Source organism: Atractosteus spatula, chromosome 2 (genome assembly GCF_055471065.1).
Source record: "Atractosteus spatula isolate fAtrSpa1 chromosome 2, fAtrSpa1.hap1, whole genome shotgun sequence".
Classification (NCBI taxonomy): domain Eukaryota; kingdom Metazoa; phylum Chordata; class Actinopteri; order Semionotiformes; family Lepisosteidae; genus Atractosteus; species Atractosteus spatula.
Window position 1 is genome coordinate 73,551,732 of NC_142707.1, and position 22,114 is coordinate 73,573,845.

The following is a 22,114-nucleotide window of genomic DNA, read 5'->3' on the forward strand; positions in this document are numbered from 1 at the left end:
AAAATCTCAGCATCAATGACATGTAGATGTAGTGTCTTCACAATTAATCTGGTACCGTTGAACAGTCCTTTTTTCAGATGTAATGTACAGAGATTTGCTTGCTGGATCTGTTTCCTTTGGTGAACGTATACCTCCTTAGCGGCTATGTTCTATGTAACGTGTAATTGGAAAGTAGTTCTGTTCAGTCCAGTCAATGTGAAGAGCAGCCTGCAACACAGTCCTGGCCTCCCGGTTTTTTTATTTCTTTTAGTAGTCTGTGTTATCACACATACAGTAAACGACAAAATTGATGACGAGGATGGATCTGCATCTCCCGACACGATTCCCAACTCTGGATTACAGGACAACTAGGGAAAAAAAAAACAGAGGAGAGGAGAGGAAAGTGAAATGAAACACGCAAACTGCTAGCAAAGAGGAAACGTGTGAGTTAATTGAAGTGCATATAGTGAATTTATAGTGGCTATCGTGAGCTAATTAAAGTGTGAGGAAAACTGACCGTAGAACGAGCAAAAATGTTGATGTTTGATAGTAACATTGAGGAGTGGGCAACTTACATTGAAAGAGTGGAACTGTACTGCGAAGCAAATGATAAGAGAGTGTCTGTCTTGCTGGGTGTGATGGGTGCAAAGACATACGGGTTGTCCCATAGTTTGTTAACCCATAACAAACCCACAGACAAAACATTTAAGGAAATAGTTGACACTTTACAAGAACATTTAAGCCCAAAACCTCTAGTAATGGCCAAAAGGTTCAGATTTCACAAACGGAACCAATATAAAGGCGAAAGTATTTCAGAATATATGGCGGAGCTGCGCAGACTTTCAGAGCATTGTCAGTTTGGAGTTGGACTGGCAGATGCATTAAGGGACAGACTTGTATGTGGGATGCATAGTGAGAGCATACAGAAGAGACTGCTAACAGAGAAAGAACACTAGAGCATGCTCTGAATATCGCAATATCTATGGAGACAGCAGTAAAGGATGCATTCGGGTTTCAACAAAGAGCAACAGAATGTGCAACAAATAAAATGTCAGTCAGACCTGGAAAAAAGCAGAAATGTGCTGTCACACGTTACCAGGTGGCTCAGAAAGGCCAATAGCTTTCGCCTCCAGATCACTGACGACTGCCGAGCGCAACTATGCGCAAACACACCGAGAAGCCCTTAGTCTTGTATGGGGTGTTAAAAAATTCCATAACTACCTATACAGTAAAAAGGTTCACCATGTTTACAGACCATCAGCCCCTGGTCTCAATATTCAACTCCAGGAAAGGTGTCTCAGTGATTTTATTGGCATGGCTACAGTGATGGTCACTCTTTTTGGGTGTCCACCAGTATGACATTGAATACAAAGGGACCAAACTACATGGTAATGCAGACAGCTTGTCACGCTTGGCAATGAGGACTACAGAGGAGTCAAATGTTGTTGATCCAGTTGATGTATTTTAAACCACAGTAGTCAGTCAGTCAGTTACCTGTTACAAACACCCTCATTCAAAGAGAAACCCGTAATGACCCAATGTGTTTCGTGTAAAAAAATTACATATCAATCTCCAAAGTCACATGGAATATGACATTTGTGACTTTTGTGATGAAATGCTGTTCATGCTCAGACCTACTTCTTTTCCTGAAGTTAAAACAACATGATATTTTCACTTTGATAAAAATCATCAATGTATTAGATAAATTATTATAAGTAAAGGTTTTGTGATTAAGGCACTTGAAAACAAAAGAAAGACATTTATTAACGTATTTATTCTTAACCAGATCTCATGCAAATTTTTTACTTTATGTTTGTGGTTACTGTGCTTAAAGTGGTTAAGAAATGAAAGGATTGGTGGATGCATAATTGTAAATAATTTCCAATTCAAATACAATATGGAAGACATTCTCTTTAAATGCTTTTTAGGAGAGTGCATCCCAAACACAGTTTCCCTACCCCCACTGCCCACACTTCAAGGACATAGATGCCAAGTGAGAAAGTGCATTAACAGCTTTGGTGAAGCCAAATAATTATGGATTATAAATGATATAAAATGATTATATTGCTTAAAGAATTAAAGAACTGTCTGGCTTACTGTACCGTAATTTATATGAATGAGCAGAAGGAGCATTTTGAGGTTTATTTAGGCTTCAGTCTTCTACCGTTGGTTGCTTTTACTGATCACTATCTTTTGACTTTTGTTCATCGTATGTACAGATACGTACACTATTAATTTAAGGATCTAATATAATATATAATATAACGAGTGCAATAATTCATAGAAAAGGTTAATCACTTACCTTTGAACATGTTGTGATATTTAGAAATACCAACAAATGCAATATAGTGTCAATAATATTTACTATTTTAGTTTTTGAAATGCAACAGCAGGGTTCAAACCCCCCAACCTCCCACATGCAAATCAGATGCCTAAACCTACACCAACACAGGGGTTCCAACCCAGCTGTTGCCCTGAGCTTTCTTTTAACAAATAAACATTTTTTTGAAAAACTAAAATAGCAAATATTATGGACACTATATTGACATTTTTTATATTTCTAAATATCACAACATGTTCGAAGCTAAGTGATTTATTAATAACAACGAATAACTTCAAACTGTTTGTATTTTAAAATTGTATTTTGTTCTGGGTGATTTGTCACTCATTGTTTTCACAACCATGCGTGAATGAGTCAAATTAAAAATAAAACGTGTTTACAAAGAAAGTGGATTACAATAATACAGCCAGCTATATAAATACATATATTTAGATCCTTAAATTAATATTGTTATTAATTTCTTTAGATAGATAAGCGATTCCATATTATATTCTAAATGAAAGTTAATATTATGCTTCTGTATAATCAATACTGGTCCGAGCACCGATCCCTGTGGTACCCCAAATTTGACTGGTGACAGTGACGAAGCAGTACAAATGTTAGATGTTTGAACATAGTGACAGCAGTTACAGATGCAGCCATTCAAAATGCGTGAGGTATTTCGCGGCATACCCCGGTGGGCGTGTCACAGTATCACGCGGTATGACGCAGTTAACGTGGTGTCACGTGGTTAACTATCCGGCGTCGCCTTGTAAAACCGCCAGGGGGAGCTTAACCTCTCATGTACAGCATTTGAGCCTTTAATTTTGAACTGTGTATTACAGCATGTTAATCATCAGTCATTAAAATGTTGGTATATTTTATGAAAGCAAGATTGCTCAGTTGGACAAAAGTACACAACCTACGTTTATCAGAAATATTTATGCATCAAAGCCTTTACTGAAGATATTACTAATAGTATTAATAATGGATGACTTTAGACAAGCTGTATACTCAAAGTATAATTTCTTTAGCACATTTGTACAAGCACTTGGAATCTGTCCAAGCCATACTTTGTCAGGCATTTTGTTTTACTTCAACGGGCATAAAAACTTCCTTGCTTTTAACAGGGTGTTTCATAATTTCTAACTACGAAAATGATTTAAAATGCGACACTTATCATTCAGCTAGAGCTTAAAATATCACAAGGATCCTCAAGAGCACAGCAAAGAGTGTATTAAAAGACACTTGTATTTATCAACGCTTTCTTTTCCGTATACCAGATTTTATGGAACCACTTCAGAGGGGTGTCAGCCAGTCAGATTCCAGGAATCGGCACTTTAAAGGAAAAATACACACCGGTATTCCATTTCTCCCTAACGATTTTAAGCATCGAAGTATTTAACTAGCATGTGAAATAGCGTGTGAAAAAGTGGTAGTTTTAAGCTTTTCTGCTAATATAATATGGAATCGATATTGATTTAAATCGTGTTCTGATTTAAATCGCAAACGCGTGTTTAATTATATGTGTTTTTTAATCATAATCAGGCTAATGCAACATAAATTGATACAGTATCTTTGTCTTCTAAGCATCTTAATAAACTTTCAGCATAGCTTTCTACCCGTCAAGATTTATATTTCTTGGGATTTTGGGATCAAACGTGGAAGGATTAGATTATAATCGTTTTTATTTGTCAAATACGTGATTGTATTTCTGAATGTTATGTGACACCTACAGTAGTTCACTGCTTTAAATACATCGAATTAAGAAAGTTATGTGTAGCACTTTAGATCTTTTTTCTGAACCAGGGAAAATCTGATCATGTTTCTCTATAACAATAATAAAAAAAACCTTTATTTTACATATCGCCTTTAAAAGTGGCATCTCAAAGCAATACAGTAGATCGAAAAACAGTTAAAAGGGACCAAATTAAATACCAGACAATCGCAAACGCATTTTCAATAAAATTATTTTATTCATTCAGCAGTTTGTGAGAGGAACATCCAGCAGGGAGAGACACACACACCGGTTTTCATTGACAAAATTGTTTTTTTTCAATTCCTTTTGTCTAACAGGAATGTTTTGTTTGTGGACAGACTGTTAGACAAGAGGAAAAGACCGCCTCCTCCTACGAAGCATTAATCGCGTATCTAAGGAAAATTGCAGTATACCTTTGTTCATGCACATCATTATACAGTACAGTATCTCAATTTGTATTTCGATAAAAAAAAATCGTTTGCCCAGCCACTACTGTTGTTATTGTTTTTATCCTGTAAAGCGTTTTCTTTTTCTGTGTTTTCCATTTCCTTTTTCTGATCACTCGCTTTCTGGATACACATCTCACCTGTCCTGTTCTTTGTTTTCCTGGTTTGCTGATTATGCCTGCTGCGGTCCACTCCTACCCTCACACCTAAAGAATACTATTTTAAATTTCTTGGCGCAGTTCATTAACCCTTGTATGTGCTGTCCGCGCCCAAAATGCAATTAAAAAAAAGTAAAAAACCGCGCTCAAAATGCAATTTAGAGCTTATTAAGATACACTCCACAGGCAAAATTAAAGACAAAATTAAAGACGATTAAAATCTGTAATCTTTCCACTTGTACTGTGAGTCATCGGACAGTTTCTGCTTTGTGTAAGGATGGTGAGAAAGCTGTGTTCAATGTATTTAAGGGACTCAAAAGTAAAAGAAGATGCTTCATATTGCTTGACTAATTTTAAAAACCAAGTTATAAATGCAGACGCTCCCTCGGTGCCGCGCCGGGTGTAAATATCAAAGTATACATTCCCAACAAGAATTGTACCCATCTGTCATGTAAATAAAACACCTTGAATTGAATTGAGGGAGAGATGGGGGTAGTGGGACAGAGATACTGTAGACAGACTCAAGGCAAATAAGATACTTATGGGTACGCAGGCATTCACGACAGCAACATACGAAACGTTTGCACGTACTGTATAGTTAAGTTATTACTTGGTTTTCAAAGTGCAACGAAATACAATATTGTTGTTGCTGCTGTTCTGGTTGTTTTTATCCCGTAAAGCGTTTTGAGAAGCCACCTTTAAAGGCGATATATACTGTAAAACCACTGATTCTTATGGAATGTGTTCCGCAGGAGATTCAAATTTTTATTTATTTATTTTTTAATCGCGTATCTTAGGAAATCTCAGTATAACTTTGTTCATGAACAGTGGCATGTTACATTATCATTCGTTTTTTTAACAGGGCTAGCCAGCTAATGTGAATCGAAACCTGTCTTGCTAGCTTTTAAAGTCGTGCATGTGTAAACTGTACTAGAGGGCATGCAAGTTACTCTGCCCCTTTCAGTTGCAGGGAGTCCCTCTGCTGCAACACACAGCAGACAGAACGGGAGACTATTGCCTTTCATATCCGACACCAGTGAAGTAAAAGGGGTGTCTAAAGGGGTGACTTCAGACCACATTTTAGTTACTTTATTTTGTTTACTTTTAACATTTCTGTAATTTACAGTAGATGTCACAATAGAAGCCCGAAGCCTATTATACTCAGTCTAGCCTTGGATCCTCTGAGTCCCTTGACTCAGTTATTGCATATTAATTTCTTGAGATACGCGATTCCATATTATATTCCCTTTTAATCAAATTCTAAAAGTATGCTTGTTGACTCCGGTATCGCGTTAGTTAAAGACTTCGATGCTTAAAATGTTTAGGGAGAAATGGAATACTGGTGTGTATGTTTTCTTTAAAGTACCGAGACCAGCCATATGCTGAATGTTTAAGTTCCAAAATTAATATCGTTTATGGACTTCACACGCGTTGCAGTATGCTCCTATTCTTTTTATGCTCAGGCACTAAAATCTCCCTTCTGCTTTGTGTAAGGATGGTATCAAGAGCAATCTTAAGTGGTGAGAAAGCTGTGTTCAATGTATTTAAGGGACTCAAAAGTAAAAGAAGATGCTTCATATTGCTTGACTAATTTTAAAAACCAAGTTATAAATGCAGACGCTCCCTCGGTGCGCTGCTCTGGTGCGCCGGCTGTTACACAGTGCCTGTCTGCCGTAAGCGTTACAATATACATACCCAACACTGCTTGTACCCATCTGTCATGCAAATAAAACACCTTGAATTGAATTGAATTGAGGGGAGAGGGGGGGAATACTAAAGCCAATACTGGCTCAATACCCTCAATGGGCTTTGACGTGCTAATGCGTTGGTTTAACAGTCCGGGTGTGGCAGGCTTCCAATGTCAACTCGACTCGATTGGAAGACAATGAACGTATTTTAGCCCTAAATGAATTAATAGCAAACATGGTTTACATAAAATACATTTTTCCAAGAAAGTTTATAATAATACGATCTATAGTTGAAATCTGAGCCTACTTTAAAAATAAAGGAAAAGCATTTTCAGAGAGTAATCATGCTGTGTTTATGTAGAAAAAGCGATTAGGTTTACGAGCAATCTAATTACCTATTCGCTTAAAACGCTATTAAAAATTTACTCTGTTGCACACACACACACAATAGAAGCAGGCACCGCTGTCAGAAGGGAAGATATGTTCAAAATATCGCAAATATCGATCATGTTGCGATATTTTGAAATATAAAAGTCAATTGATTGTCCATAATATCGCTATTCTATTTTTTCGAAGAAATGTTTGTTAAAAGAAAAGTCCAGCACCAGCTGGATTCGAAAACACAACCTGTCAGCTGGTAGTCACGTCTACAAGACAGCTCACATGAACAGGCAGGCGAAACAGCCCTACACAGCCCTGTCGCAGCACACGAATACCGTTATTAAATTCTTTAGATACGCGATTCCATATTATATTCCCTTTTAATCAAATTCTAAAAGTATGCTTGTTGACTCCGGTATCGCGTTAGTTAAAGACTTCGAAGCTTAAAATGTTTAGGGAGAAATGGAATACTGGTGTGTATTTTTTTCTTTAAAGTACCAAGACCAGCTATACACTGTATGTTTATGTTCCAAAATTAATATCGTTTATGGCCTTCACACGCGTTACAGTATGCTCCTATTCTTTTTATGCTCAGCTACTAAGATTTCCCTTCAGTGGTAAAATTCAATACCTACAACGGGCACAGCAAAGACGTTTACTGTCTTTCTACGACAGACCAACGGACCACGAGTGCCCCTGTCGGTCAACCAATCACTTACTGCGGTGCCACGCATCATCTTGCGTCATACTGAGCGACGTCACCTGCGGTACGTGTCTGTAACGCGCACTTTGAATGGCTGCATCTGTAGTTAAATTAAAGGTAAACCACTTAAGGATGGTTTCACATAGGCCAACCTCAGACTCAAGCCTGTGTAACAAAATAAAATTGTTAATAGTAACAAAATAAAATAGTGTTGAAGGTAACACTAAGATCTAGGAGCACAAGAACTGTTGCATCCCCTGCGTCAGTTGCTAACAGAATATCATTTACAACTCATGTTAATGCAGTTTCAGTGCTGTGGCCAGAAACCAGATTGGAATTTCTCAAGTATATTATTTGAATCCAGATAAGACTTGAGAACTATTCTCTCAAGAAATTTAAATAAAAATGGAACATTTGAGATAGGCTTGTAGTTGTTAAGAACTTATGGATCCAAATTTGGTTGCTTAGCAGCGGTCTAACAACCGCTACCTTAAATTGGTCAGGTACAACGCCTGATGTAAGGGATATGTTCATCATACTAATTATACTGTACGTCCCGCCAGTACTTCAAGGGAATCTTTAACTAGATGGGTGGGGATGGGATCTAGCGGACAGGTGGTTGATTTTGTCTTAATAATTAATTCCTTTAGTTCATGTTCATTAACTAATTGAAAAACACTGGAAAGGTGCGCACATTTTTTTTGTACCAGACTTCTTTGCGGCTTGTTTGATTGTGTTTGAAGTCTGATGATGTTAATTTTATTGTTTAGGAAGTCCATGAAAATGTCACTACTAAAGTTAACTGGTACTGTTGAACCTGCCTTATATGTTAGATTAGCTATTGTCCTAAATAGGTAGCGAGGGTTATTTTTATTGCTTTCTATACATTCAGAGTAGTAAGCTGAACAAGCTCTATATAGGGCTTTCTTATATTGTTGCAGGCTATCAGTCCATGCCAACTGGAAACCAGTAGACCTCCATTTGTGCTCTAGTTTGCGGCACTCCTGTTTAAGAGGTCATGTGTGATCATTAAACCATGGAGAGTGTCTAGTGGTTTTGACTACCTTAGTCTTTAATGGGGCTATTTCATCAAGGGGCTGTCTGACCACTGTATTATAGTTGTGTGTGATTTCGTCAACATTAGTACTGGACATGAAGTTAGCATTATTCATCGCATTCATAAATTTGAAAGAAGTACCCCTACTGATGTTCCGTGTCATAATAATCTTCTCCTTGGCAACTACAGAGGGTAGTCAAATCCCAAAAATAATTAAAAAGTGGTCAGAAAAAGAGTTATCCATGGAATGGACTAATATATGATGAATATCAGCTCTGAATCATAATTAAATCTAACGTATGATTGTACATGTGTGTTGGTCCTGTTATATGCTGACTACAACCTACGGAGTCAAGGAGAGACAAGTTATTTTTACTGAAAACATCTGTCTCTATGTCGATATGTATGTTAAAGTTGACTAATATTACAACTTTGTCTAAATTAATAACTAAGTCAGAGAGCAGTTCACCAAATTCAGCTAGAAATGATACATATGCTCCTGGGGGTCTGTATACTAAAAGAATATATGTGGGTGATTCAGATGCTATTTTAAGAAGCATTGCCTCAAATGTGTGAAAGTAATTTATAGTTTTTAATTCAAATTTTGGAGACTCGCTTAAGATGGCTGCTTGGCCACCTCCACACCATGGGCAACGGGCTTTCTGTAAAAAAGTATAGCCAATAGGTGAGGCTTCAAGTAAGGAAGAGTGTCAGTGGGTTTAAGCTAGGTTTTTGTTAGTAGGCACAGGTCACAGTTGGTGTCAAGCACCATATCATTAACCAGAACTGATTTGGTGTCTAATGAGTGAACATTTAACGGTGAGCATTTTATGGTAGTTTTCATGGTAGTTTCATGTTGTAATTGATTTAAGCTTACCAGTGAATGGAGATTAAATTATCAGTCTATCAGTCTTATGTCATAGACTTTTAGGCAAATCCCCAAACAGTGTGCGTGGCGACAAAAGAAGCCAGTGTGTTTCCGCCTGGTTTCAAACCGGGGACCTTTCGCGTGTGAGGCGAACATGATAACCACTACAGTACTAAAACACCACCCAGTAGTCCAGCGCTGAGCTTCGCCAGTTCTACTCAGCTGCGTCCAGTGCCTTTATTGGAGTGCGCCAATTGACCATGCTCTCTCACCAGAGACCAGCACGCCTGTCATGGACGGAGCAGGGAAGGCGGCGGAAAGCAGGAGGCAAAACTGACATGTTCCCATACCGGGAGTCGAACGCGGGCCGCCTGGGTGAAAACCAGGAATCCTAACCGCTAGACCATATAGGAGCAAATGGCCATGCTGTTCTGTGAGTCATGCAAGCAAACCGTAATTGCTGTCTTCATGACTTGCTTGGTGGAGAAAACACACAAGAGAGTTGGCACTCAGAGTGTCGAAGGGTCGATGTATACTGGGGCTCAGTTGAAATGCAACGTCAGGACTTTTCCGACTCTGTCACACTAAGAGAGCACAGCCTTTTCCACCCCGCCGCGTGTGTCTCGGTAACTTGCCATGTTCGTATAGTGGTCAGTACTTTGTGTTGTGGCCGCCGGGTCACAGCAGAATAGGGGCGTCTGCTTTTACTACTTGCATGAATGAAGGCAAAAAAAAGCCAATTGATGTGAACGAACGGCGCTTTACAGAGGAGTACTGCCTGACTGGATCGTTGATGAACTACAGAGGCCACTCCGACCTCTTCTCTGTTTTCTTCAATGACTTACTAAGGATCTTCTTCACATTCGCCCATGCAGGGGAAGCCAGTTACACCAAAGCAAACGCAGGAAAGTGCATTTCAAGCAGATACCAGGAGGGACCTGTTTACACCGAGAGTGGTCGGAGTATGGAACAATGCGCCCAGCCCTGTTGCTGGAGTCGATTCTTGATGAGATCTTGGGCTCACAAAGAGGCCCCCGCTGGATTCTAATCTTTCTGTTGTTCTTGCAGGCCCTGCGCTGCTTTTGAGCTGACAGAGCTCGTCTTGGTCTGTCAGCACAGCTAAATTGCAAATGATCGGCTCCGCGTACAGAAGGAACGTCCGTTTGGTACAAGAGTGCATGAAGGCACTGGAAATACATTGGGAACAAATGACCAGTCGCTCAAGACCCCTGGTATAACCGGTATATTACAGAAACCTGTAGGTGCCGCTGCTGGTGTCTCGCTTGCGTTTCGGGCTGAGAAAGGGAAGTGTCACTTTAGGCAGGGGGCGCTGGAGAGAGGAACAAAGGGTGCAATGAAACAAAATGCCAAAACCCAGGATCGAACCAGGGACCTTTAGATCTTCCGCCTAATGCTCTCCCAACTGAGCTATTTTGGCTGTGCGCACAGTACACAGCCACCTGCTCCAGCCTTCCTGTGTTGCGGCATGAGTGTACCAAGAGGAGCGGGAGAATGTTGCAGAAATGTCACTCAGAAGGAAAGCAAACCAGCTGTGCCTTCTGAGCTCTGTCCAGCGCATCTTCCTCGCGTGGACTCCTGCCTGCGACGGGCAGGAAACAATTAGCAAGAACAGTACAACACCCCACGGGTGTCTCATGACCACACCTTAGGTTGTGACACGTGGAGGTGTGAGGGGTTGCCAGGCCACTTTGGACCAGACCTTGGGTGGAAGGGGGGCAGGAAAGCAGACAAAGAGGTGACACCTCAAGGTCTGCACGATCACAGCTCTCCGACGCCCCAGGCTTCCGCTCGATAAGGTACTGGACACACCTGCCCCTCCTCACACAGACCGTGGAAAAGCCCCCGAGTGGGAGGGCTCTCTCTTCCTCCCAGGAGCCCTTGGACACGATGCACAGACAGAGCGAGGGGAGCCGCCGCCTGCGACACGGCTCCAGGCAGGACTCCACTCCGCAGGAGCCGCAGAGCAGAGGAGATGGGGGCAGCTTAGCTCCTTTGCAGAGACTTGAGCTGTTGCTGCTGCGGACACTGTCTTTTCTTTTTTCAGGGTAGGAGTGAATGTTGAGTTGCCCTTAGAAATGAAGCAGAGCACTTCAACGGTACTGGTGTGTGTGTGTGCCCTGGTGATTCAGGGAGACAGACTGGACCCTGGCTGGCTGTGGAGAAGGAGCTCTGGGTTGCTCTGCTACAGGAACGGACCGCTCCACTGGGACATCAACCTTGCCTGGTGTCCAGCAGGGGCAGCCTCGGCCTCCACGTGAGGGTGTGTGGGCGCTGTCACTCTGCGGAGGCGGCTGGCGTGCCATCGTGACCCATCAGAGAGGCGGAAGGTAGCTGCTCTGTGACCTGTGAAAGAGAAGACCGTAAAGACTGGAGCTTGAGCTCCCATCTGGGCCATTCGGATCCGGACCTAATCCTGGATAGTGATCCCAGGCGGCTTCACCCTGTGCGACCTGCCATATCGCCTTTTCACGTGACGCTGGCTTTCAGCCACCCTGCTGTGACAGCATGAGTAGTGACCGACCCTATGGAGGCGACTTCTGGTCATTTTGAATGGAGGTCAAAGGCCATTGTGAGGAAGTGCCGATGGGGCAGGACACCATGCAGCTCCCCACAGATGTCCTGCTGGAGGTGATCCCAGGGCTTAGCCAGCCAGTCTTGGGGCTAAAGAGGAGGCAGAGAAGGCCCCCCTGTTTTCCCGCTAGGATGCAGACATTGCAGTTTCTGACCAGTGCTTCTATGTCCAAGTTGATTCCTGGCCACCACACCAGATCCCAGCACCGTTGCTTGACCTTAACAATGCCCAGGTGCCATCTGAAGAACACGTGCTCGGAGACTGGCTAGAACAACTGTGCAAGTCCCCCGGGCAACACAGGAGAGAGCTCATCTTTGACACGAAGGAAGGGGCCCAGTTTGGCAGGGACCTTGGAGGGCCAGCCCGAGTGTTTAAAGGTGCGGAGCTGGGAGAGCACTGGGTCCTGTTCTGAGGCCCTCTGTAGGTCCTGGAGAGAGACTGTGGCCTGAAGTGTAGAGCATTTGGATGAGGTCGGGCTCAACTATGTCCGAATCAGGGCCTCCGGACGGGTTAGGAAAGGAGCGGGACAGTAGATCTGCAACTACATTCTCACGTCCTGGAGTGAACTGCAGTGCAAAATTGTATTGCTGGAGCCTCTCAGACCAGCGGTGAAGCCTGCGTGGTCGATGCACTGTCCCTGAAGTGGCAAGCAGGGCCTGGTGGTCCGTCTGTAGCGTGAATGCATGACCATGCAAATACACGTGCCACCTCTCACATGCCCAAATGCAGACCAGGGCCTCCTGCTCCCCCACAGAGTACTTCTGTCCCATAGGGCTGAGAGCCCGGGAGGCAAAGGTGATAGGTCGCTCCATCCCTTTATGAAGCTGGGACAGTACAGCCACTACAGCAGTGCTGGAGGTGTCGCAGGTGACGAGGGTGGGGCTGGAGAGGTCGAAGTGTGCCAGGACAGGCAGTGAGATGAGCAGAGCCTTCAGGAGGCAGATGGCTTCAGAGCAGGCAGGAGTCCAAACCCTAGGGGCATCATTCTGTAGCAGTTGACGTAGTGGGGCTGTAGTGGCTGAGTAGTGTGGCAGAAACCAGAGATAGTAGGCAGTCATCCCAAGGAAGGAGGCGACCTGAGCTGGTGTGGTAGGCTCTGGGATGTGCTGAATGGCCTAAATGTTGGACTGCAGCAGGGGTGAGGCCAGCAGCTCTAAGACGAAAACACACAAACTCAATGGTGTCAGTGGCAAACACACATTTGTCTCTGTTGAGGGTGAGGTGGTTGTGGTTGAGCACCTTGAACACCCTGTGGAGGTGCTCCTCATGACTGGCAAGGGTTGGGCCATGAACCACAATGTCATTGATGTAGACGACCACCCCAGGGATTCTGGCAAAGATAGAGGACATCACTTTTTGGAAACAGCTCAATCCGAAGGGCACCATTGTGTAGCAGAAGACACCGATGTGAGTGATGACAGCTGTCAAGTTCTGGCTGTCAGGGTGGAAAGGAATCTGGAGGTAGCCCTGACGAAGATCCAATTTCGTAAACACAGTGGAAACAGAGAACTGTGAGGTGAGCTCCTCCACTGTTGGGAGGGGGTACTTATCTGGAATGACAGCTTTGTTCACTGCCTTCAGGTCCACGCAGACTTGCAAGCCCCTGGACTTCTTCTTCGCAACCACCAGATTGGACACCCATTGGGAGGCGTCGACGGGTTCAATGATGGAGTCTCTAGCGTGCAGGAGTGACCTCATCGTGGAGGGCCAGTGGGATGCGACACAGTGGCTGGATATCTGGGCGCACAGTGATGTTAATCAGGGGCTTGTGGTTAAAAATGGTGATGCGGATGAGGCCATGGGACACTGCAGGCCACTGGGTCTGCCCAATAGAGCTAACCGGGAGCTAACTGTGAGAACGGCTGAGCCGCTGTTGTCAAGTTGTCAAGCAGAGAGAACTCAAGGAGAGCAAAAAGGTCCAGTCCCAGGAGGTTGGTGCTGTGGCGGGACACGTGGAAAGGGAAGAGAGACCTGGAGCCATAGCGCACTGATAAGCTGAGTGAGCCCACTATATCAATTTTAGAACTGCCATAACTGCACAGGGTGGTGGATGGTGCTGAGAGAGGCAGGTGAGAGAAAAACTGCTCCACTGTTGAGAGATTGAGGATAGAGACAGCATCCCCAGTGTCCAGCAGCAGGGGAATACACACGCCGTTCATCTCAACAATGCACGTTCTGAAAGCTCTGGGCACTGCGTTCACTGTGTTGGAGCAGAGGATGGCGAAGCTGAAGCTGAATGCCGCTGGCGGGCAGGCGCTGAACAGCAGACAATCGCAAAATGGTTATATTTGCTGCATCGTCCACAATGATGCCCTCAGGCAGGGCAGTTCTGAGTCCTGGTGGCGTGAGAGGGTGAACCGCAATTCCCACAGTGCCTGGGAGGAGACTCCGCAGCTGCTGCGTGTGCAGCACATCTACATCTTGTGTGAGCGAGTCTATGCTGCCTGGCTGCTGCGGCTGCTGCGGCTGCTCCACATGGCCGGCAGTTAGTGCGGGAGAATGAGCAGGGCAGCACGCTAGTGTAGAGGACAAGGCAGCTGCGGCCTCCGTTTGAAACGCTATTTGGATAGCCTTGTGCAGCGTGAGATCATCTTGTGTTGGCAAGCAATCTTTCTTTCGCGTTGTTTTTTTGCTCTGCTAGCTGATCCCTTATGAACTCATCCTGCATCGCGCCGAATTGGCAAGGGAAGGCTAGGGCGCGTAAGTCCACAACAAACTGAAGCACAGACTCACCCGGCTGCTGTTTGTGCTGTCTGAAGAGAGTCCTGCGGAAGATGACACTCTGGGGGGGCGACGAAGTGCACTTTCAGAAGCTCCATGGCTTCAGCGTACAGCTGAAGCCATTCAAAACGAGCAGGGTATGCTGCGGTAGGCGTGTCGCATCAAAACACGTCTATCACGTCATTTCATGTCTTATCGTGCTCTACCGTATGTAAATTAGATTAAGTTAATAGTATCTTGAATCACCTTGCAAAACCTCCAGTTGGATCAAATGAAGCTTAACCTCTCCTGTACAGCATTTGAGCTGTCACCAGAAAACACCCGGTTTTGAATCCTGATCACTGCTGAGGGACGATCTTTATTCAATTAAGAATTTAAGATGTATACTCTTTAGACTTTTGAATTTAAACTGTGTATTAGAGCATTTTAATCATTAAACATTAAAAAGTTGGTATATTTTATGAAAGCAAGATTGATTAGTTGGACAAAAGTACACAACCTACCACCTTTATCATAAATATTTTAATTATGCTGAAATAGTTTATGCATCAAAGTCTTTATTGAAAATATTACTAATAGTATTAATAATGAATGACCTTGGACAAGCTGCAAACTCAAAGTATTATTCTGGTCCACATTCTTTGTAATCGTCTTAGTAAACGAAAATACTTTATTTTTTCATTGACAAAAAGTAACACCACAGCTTTTCGTTGATCCGATCACACATTCGTTTCCAATCATACAAATTAAGTCTTGAGAATCTCAGATTCTCCATGCCTTTCACATGCTCATAAAACACTATCAACAGTTAGGTGCTTTATCAATACAGAATTTTGAAATAATTTTGAAATATTCAGTTTTAAAATCAATGCAATATGTGAAAACAATCTGCAAGTGCTACGTTCATTTAATTTATCATTTTTAATGCAAAGCTAAATATCATTTCAGAGAACATTTGATTAGTATTTTTAAACTCACATCATTCTGTGAGCTTTTTCAATTCTCTAGGCTCCTAACCAAATCCCAGTGCAACATGTCATATAAACCAATCCAGTAGTCACTTACCCATATGCATATAATATAAGGAGCAAACTCCCTATACACAGTTTCATATGAAGAGAAGCATCCAGAAATGCTATGATGATTGTTATGATTTTTGTAGCATGGTTTCATCATATGTATTGCATACTGTACATGTGTTATGGATCAAAAGGGAGGAAAGCATTTATTTCCTTTCAGCACATTTGAGTTGTAGGAATTTCTTCCTCCAGTCTTTCGTGGATTTAATTTAAGGCAATGGAACCCAGTGATTCAGAAGTACTTCAGTCTGTTCAATATTGTTTTCCATCTAACAACGCATCTTGTCATAAAGAACTGAGATCTGCGCCAGCCTATGCTGCTCTATACACAGGAATGGGAGCGGCTGTTGTGCTCACAGTGTGTGGGAACCTGCTGGTGATCATTTCCATCTCTCACTTCAAGCAGCTCCACACACCTACAAACCTGATCCTGCTGTCCCTGGCTGTGGCAGATTTTCTAGTAGGAGTGACTGTGCTGCCTTTAACCATGACAGCACTGATAGAAACCTGCTGGTACTTCGGGGACATGCTCTGCTCTCTTTACCTGTTACTTGACTCCGTTCTCATTTCAGTTTCTCTCAGTAATCTGGTCTTAATAGCAACTGATCGTTATTTCGCTATTTGTGACCCGTTATTTTACTCTACTAAAATATCAGTGAATTTGATGCATTTATTAATACTATTAAGCTATTAATACTATTTAGCTATTAGCTGGCTGTTATCGCCATGTTACATGTTGGCCTTCCTTTACCGAAATGGAAATTCACATGATGCTGAAACATTAAATTCATGTTTTGGACAGTGTTCATTTGTAATCAGTGAATCTAGGAAAATAACAGATGTAATATTCTTTTTTGTTTTACCTTGCTGTTCTATGACAACTCTGTACATGAAAATATTTATTGTTGCAAAAAGGCATGTAAGATTAATAACCTGTGAAGACATCATTTAAATGGGTAATTCTGCTTACTGATATTGAAACCTCCCAATCTCTCAAACATGCTGGCATTTTGAACTACAGTATACTACAAAAACAAAATACTATAAAAAAAGTTTTAAAGTTCAGGGCTTCATGTGGGGGGTCCAAACTATACCCCCACTCTTTGTACTACAGTAAAAGGCTCAGAGAATTAGAGAACAAAAACAAATTAAACCTCTTCTTTTCCAAGAGGGCCCTAAATAAATAAAATAAAATATAATACTACAGTTTCTAATTGCTACACTTCGTCTCTAACCTATTCTACCTTATTTAACAAGGCCATTTTTATCATAAAAAACTGACCTTATAATAAATGTTAATTTGCAAAATCAAGTAATTTATCCACATCAACCAAACTTATATTACAAAACTCGAATAGCTCCATACGTTTCTTGATTTTACTACACAATTAAATTGAAACTAGTACTTTCTGAACAGAATAAAGGGGTTGAAACCTTATGGATAATTATGACATTAACCCAATAGATAAACAGATACTTTAGTCCTGAGGCAAGTAACACAGTCTCTGTCATCTGGGGAAGTTCGGCGGAGGATAGCCTGGAGTGTCTTGTGCTGCTCCTCTGCCAGTGTCTCCACCTTGCGTCTCCCCCTGCGGCTGTGTGCTTGCTGCCATGACCCCTGTCTAACCCACTCATCCGCGGCGCTCGCTGCAGTCACCGCTCCAGTCGCATCAGACCTTGGCGTATTAAGTCCTTCATAGCTTCCGCGGCACAGTTATACGTTTGGACACCGGAGTGGAAAAAAAAACTTTGGTTTGGCTGGAAAAGATGTTTTAAATTTTATGTTCTTTTTTCTTTCTTTGTACTCCAGCCATTTCAGAACATCTGATGCATAATCGTGATTGAATTATACCCTTTTGTTTTCATAGAACAGCTTATTTCCCACTGCAGGCTTTCATTAGAACCTCTTCCTTGGTTCTAAATCTTAGAAACGTGATGACAATAGATCTTCGTCTGGACTGGGGGTTCACTGGTTTGGGGGCCAGAGCTCTGTGAGGGGGGAATTAAAGTTGTTCTTTAATAAACGTTTCAACGAACTGGTTATTGACCCTCCTTCGCTGTCCTCCGGAATTCCATAGATCCTCAGTTTCTGTCTCCTCAACCTGCCCTCCAAATCCATTATTTTGGCCTCCAGCTGCTTCTTTTTCTGAAGCAGGTCTAAAAGCACGCCATCTATTTTTTTCACCCCATGCCTTGGTTTGCTCAATTTGTTCCTCCATGTCATTTACCCTTTCAATCATTCTGTTTATTTATTCAGGAAAGTCCTGAATTAACGTTTTGTTAATATCCCTTCTGAAATCTTTCAGTTTGTTAAAGATCTTTTCGCGGCTCACAGGGGATTCGCAGTCTCCAGATTCTTCGAACTGGCTCCTTGCGCCCCGCTGGGTGGGGGGGAGGACTATTTCGGTCTCCCTGTTTCTCTTCATAATCCTTTGTCGGGTAGTTTCGAGTGTTTCCACGTCCTCTTCCTCATTTTTCCATTGTCACCCAACACTAAGTGTTTGTTTTAAATTATTTAAATTACGATTTTGACTGTTTGACTGTTGAGGGTTGTTTTTTAAACAACCGAGAGAGCGAAAGAATTAAGCAGCCATTGCTAACATGGCGCAACTGGAAGCCCGGAAATTACTGCTTTAATATGTTACCCAGCTATCATTCCTGATAGTCTTTTGAGAAAAAAAAATCTGGTTGATACTGTGACACTACTCCGGGTGGCCATCACTTTAAGAGCGTGATCTAGGTGGGTCCATAGTGACTGACATGCCCGTCAGTCTGTTGGGAAAACATTTGCGGTGGAACAATTATCAGGGTCACCGGCTGTGTCTTCTGAGTGATCCGTTCCTGGCTAAAGGGCTTCCGTCCAGTGCCTGGACTGTCAAACATGGCTCACACAGAACCAGGGGGATGCCGTGATTCTGGGCTCTTTGAATGTCCAGGACGTTCCCTGATGCTCCTACTGTATGTCGACACAAGCCTCCAAGATGATGTAATGGATAGTTCGAGACAAGACATTGAGGGCGGAGAATACATCATTCCACTCAGTAAACTCTACTCCAGGAAATAGGGTCCAATCACCCTTAAAATTACCAGGTGGCGTAGTCAGCTGAAAAGTCTAAAGTATCCAGTGTGGGGTCACCATCCATAGTGAGCCCACAAGAAACCAGGCAGGGACAGAGAGAGCCATTCTCATCACAATAAAAGACAATTAGCCATTTTTAAAAATGGTGTCTGTGTTCTTACAGTGTTGAAAATACCTATACAGTATGTTGAATCCCTATTTGTTGTTGTACACTATTACAGAATAGGGAAAAATGTTTCTATTCATTTCACATCCATTTTATACAGGGAGTTAATTCTGGGTAAGATATTTGTTTAATAGGCTGCAGATTCCCCTATTGCCCATTTAAGGTGTTTTGTGTCTACATTTCAAGTATAATTTTGCATTTTCTAGAGAACCGTTATCATGTCTGAATGAACTTGGGTGATCAGTCCCACATACTCATGCAGTACAGCACATGTAAGAAGACAGTCAGTCAGACCTGCTCTCAGTCTGTGAGCTCTAAGTCAGATGTGGCTATTTTTTCACCTCGCTGCATCTTTACAACTGTGGGACGCAAAAGAACGGACTCCGATATTCACAGAATTGTTCATGTGTATGTACAATTATATAAAATTATATCATCAGAAAATGTAATGTGTGACATATTTGTCGAAAGTATTGAAATATTTGTCCTGTCTAGGTTTGCTGTCTGGTTTGTGCAGTGTTACCAAGCTTTGCGGAACAAATATCGATTTTATTTTTTTAAGAAGGTAAATATGCTTTCTCGATATATTCAATAGAGTATAATTTAATGCTTTGGTAACAATAATTCATTTAGATTGTCCCTGTCGTCCTATAGTTCATTCCAGTTTAATCAGTTTCAGCACAAAGTGTTGGTAATCTGATTAACCTCCTTACTGCTGCTTTTCCTGCTCACACGAATCTGATGCTGAGAGATGTTCATTAAGGCAGTTCACATGATCTCATCAGAAACATAATCAGTGACATCAAAGCACAACCATCCTATAATAAAGAGTGACAAATGACTGTTTAAACCTCAAAAGGAGAAACAACAGGCGACTGAGTGAGCTTTGATATTTGGTGTGATCTACGTACTGGTTTATGGCAAAAGTGATGAAGTAGGTTTTCTTTAAGATATCTGATTGTTATACCATTATTTTAATTGTGAACTTCATTTCAGTTTTCTATTCCTTTGAAATGGAATTAAGTGATTTGCATTGTTGTCATGCTATAGAGTATTGCTTTCCATCGAACAATGCATCTTGTCTTAAAGAAATTCGATCTACAGCAGTCTATGCTATTCTCTACGCAATGCTGGTTGTAGCAATCAGTGTAACAGTGTGTGGAAACCTGGTGGTAATCATTTCTATCTCTCACTTCAAGCAGCTTCACACACCAACAAACCTCCTCTTACTCTCCCTGGCTGTTGCAGACTTTTTAGTAGGTACGATGGTGATGCCTTTTGTTTTTATTCTTTTCATAGAAACCTGTTGGTATTTTGGTGACATACTATGTTCTGTCCTGAAGTTACTTGATTCTGTTCTCATTTCTGTATCTCTGAGTAATCTGGCATTTATAGCTATTGACCGCTATTTTGCTGTGTGTGACCCATTGCTTTACTCCACTAAAATAAATTTTAAAATTATGCGTTTATTTATTCTGTGCAGCTGGCTACTGTTACCGCTCTACAGACTGGCTCTGCTTTACTTTAATGGAAATTTTGATGGCCCTGATACTCTGAGTATTTGCCTTGGACAGTGTTTTTTTGTAATGTCTGCAAACTGGAGAATTATTGATGTGATAGTTACATTGATTTTGCCTTGCTCTATTATGATAGGTCTGTATGTAAACATCTTTATAGTTGCCACAAGACAAGCAAGACTAATCAGTTCTATTACACAACAAATATTATCAACAGATAAAAGGAGAGACAAAATCTCTAAAAAATCAGAACAAAAGGCTGCAAAAACATTAGGAATTGTAGTATTTGTTTTTCTTTTTTGTTGGGTACCATATTACCTATGTGTCCTCATAGAAGAAGAAATTCATACATCTTCTGGGGTACTTTACTTTCTAGGGTTTATAGTATATTTGAACTCTGCCATGAATCCAATCATTTATGCTTTGTTTTATCCCTGGTTTCAAAAATCAGTTAAATTGATCATTACTTTAAGAATATGTAACCCAGATTCCTCTTTGATTAGTCTGACCATGTAAATTCTATTTATTTCGTTTGAGTGTACAGGTCATGGTGGAAACATGCTGTGCATTTGTCTTTATTCTAATGAAATCTTCATGCCTGCATTTAAAGTAAATAAAAGCTAAATTATTTGTATCAACCACAACAGCGTATTTTCATGTGGTGTTTCATTTAGAAAAGTCATGAGTGGGAGAATTTCATTTGACAAGATAGAGAAAAAGAATTACAGTATGTACGTTACTTCATTGCAGGTTTTGTCTTATTACAGTTTTCACATTATTACTGTACATTATTTTAGTAAGGCTCTAAAGGAAAAATAAAAATGTTCAAGACCTTTGGAATATTTGAAAATAAAAACTGTCAATGCATTGTAAATTCATTGTCTATATCGTCTCTATCTTAATTACTTTGAGAAGATTAACATTAAAAAAAATCTTCAAACAACTTTAATCACTGTGTATTTGTGTGAATGATTAATAACATTTACCCCTTAGTCACCCATCCCTTTTCTAACTACTTTGTCCAATTCATGACCTAGAGCCTGTCACAGAGCATTCCCAGAAGACAATATGTACCAGTATGTCTTTGGACTGTAAGAGGAAACCCACACAAACACTGGGAGAACATACAAACTCAACAGAAATAACACAACAGATCTGAAACTAAACCCAGGGACCCCAGGACAGCAATGAGAACCACTGCATCACTGTGTCACCCCAACTTGTAGATATTTCAATTTCTAGTCATAAAAGTTTGTTTGAACCTATCCTAACATTAAATGTATGGTATGCTTCCCAGTATACTGCAGTCTTGTTATATTCTCTTTCTGTTTTCATATAGAAACATGCAGTTTTTATACATTTTTCCAAGTTAATACCTTCAATTTCTTGACATTTTCCAGATCTCTTCTATATTATTTAATTCTTACCTATAAGAATACAATTTTTGATATTTTACCATAGCAATGATGACAACTTTTATAACAAGGTTTGAAAGAGATCATTGTTAACACTTCGGCAACTGTATAGGATAAAATATTAAATTAAGCACCTTAACATCCTATTAATACCTAAGGTTTGAAATTACCTATTACATTTACTA

The 22,114-nt window shown here is 41.4% G+C and overlaps 1 protein-coding gene across 1 annotated transcript; it reads left to right on the plus strand.

Moving 5' to 3' along the window:
* The first annotated feature begins 20,010 nt into the window (after positions 1–20,010).
* Positions 20,011–21,030, plus strand: LOC148840241 (trace amine-associated receptor 13c-like). Its single transcript, XM_088936851.1, has one exon. It carries the CDS (start codon positions 20,011–20,013, stop codon positions 21,028–21,030), a length of 1,020 nt encoding a protein of 339 aa, XP_088792977.1.
* The last annotated feature ends 1,084 nt before the right edge of the window (positions 21,031–22,114 follow it).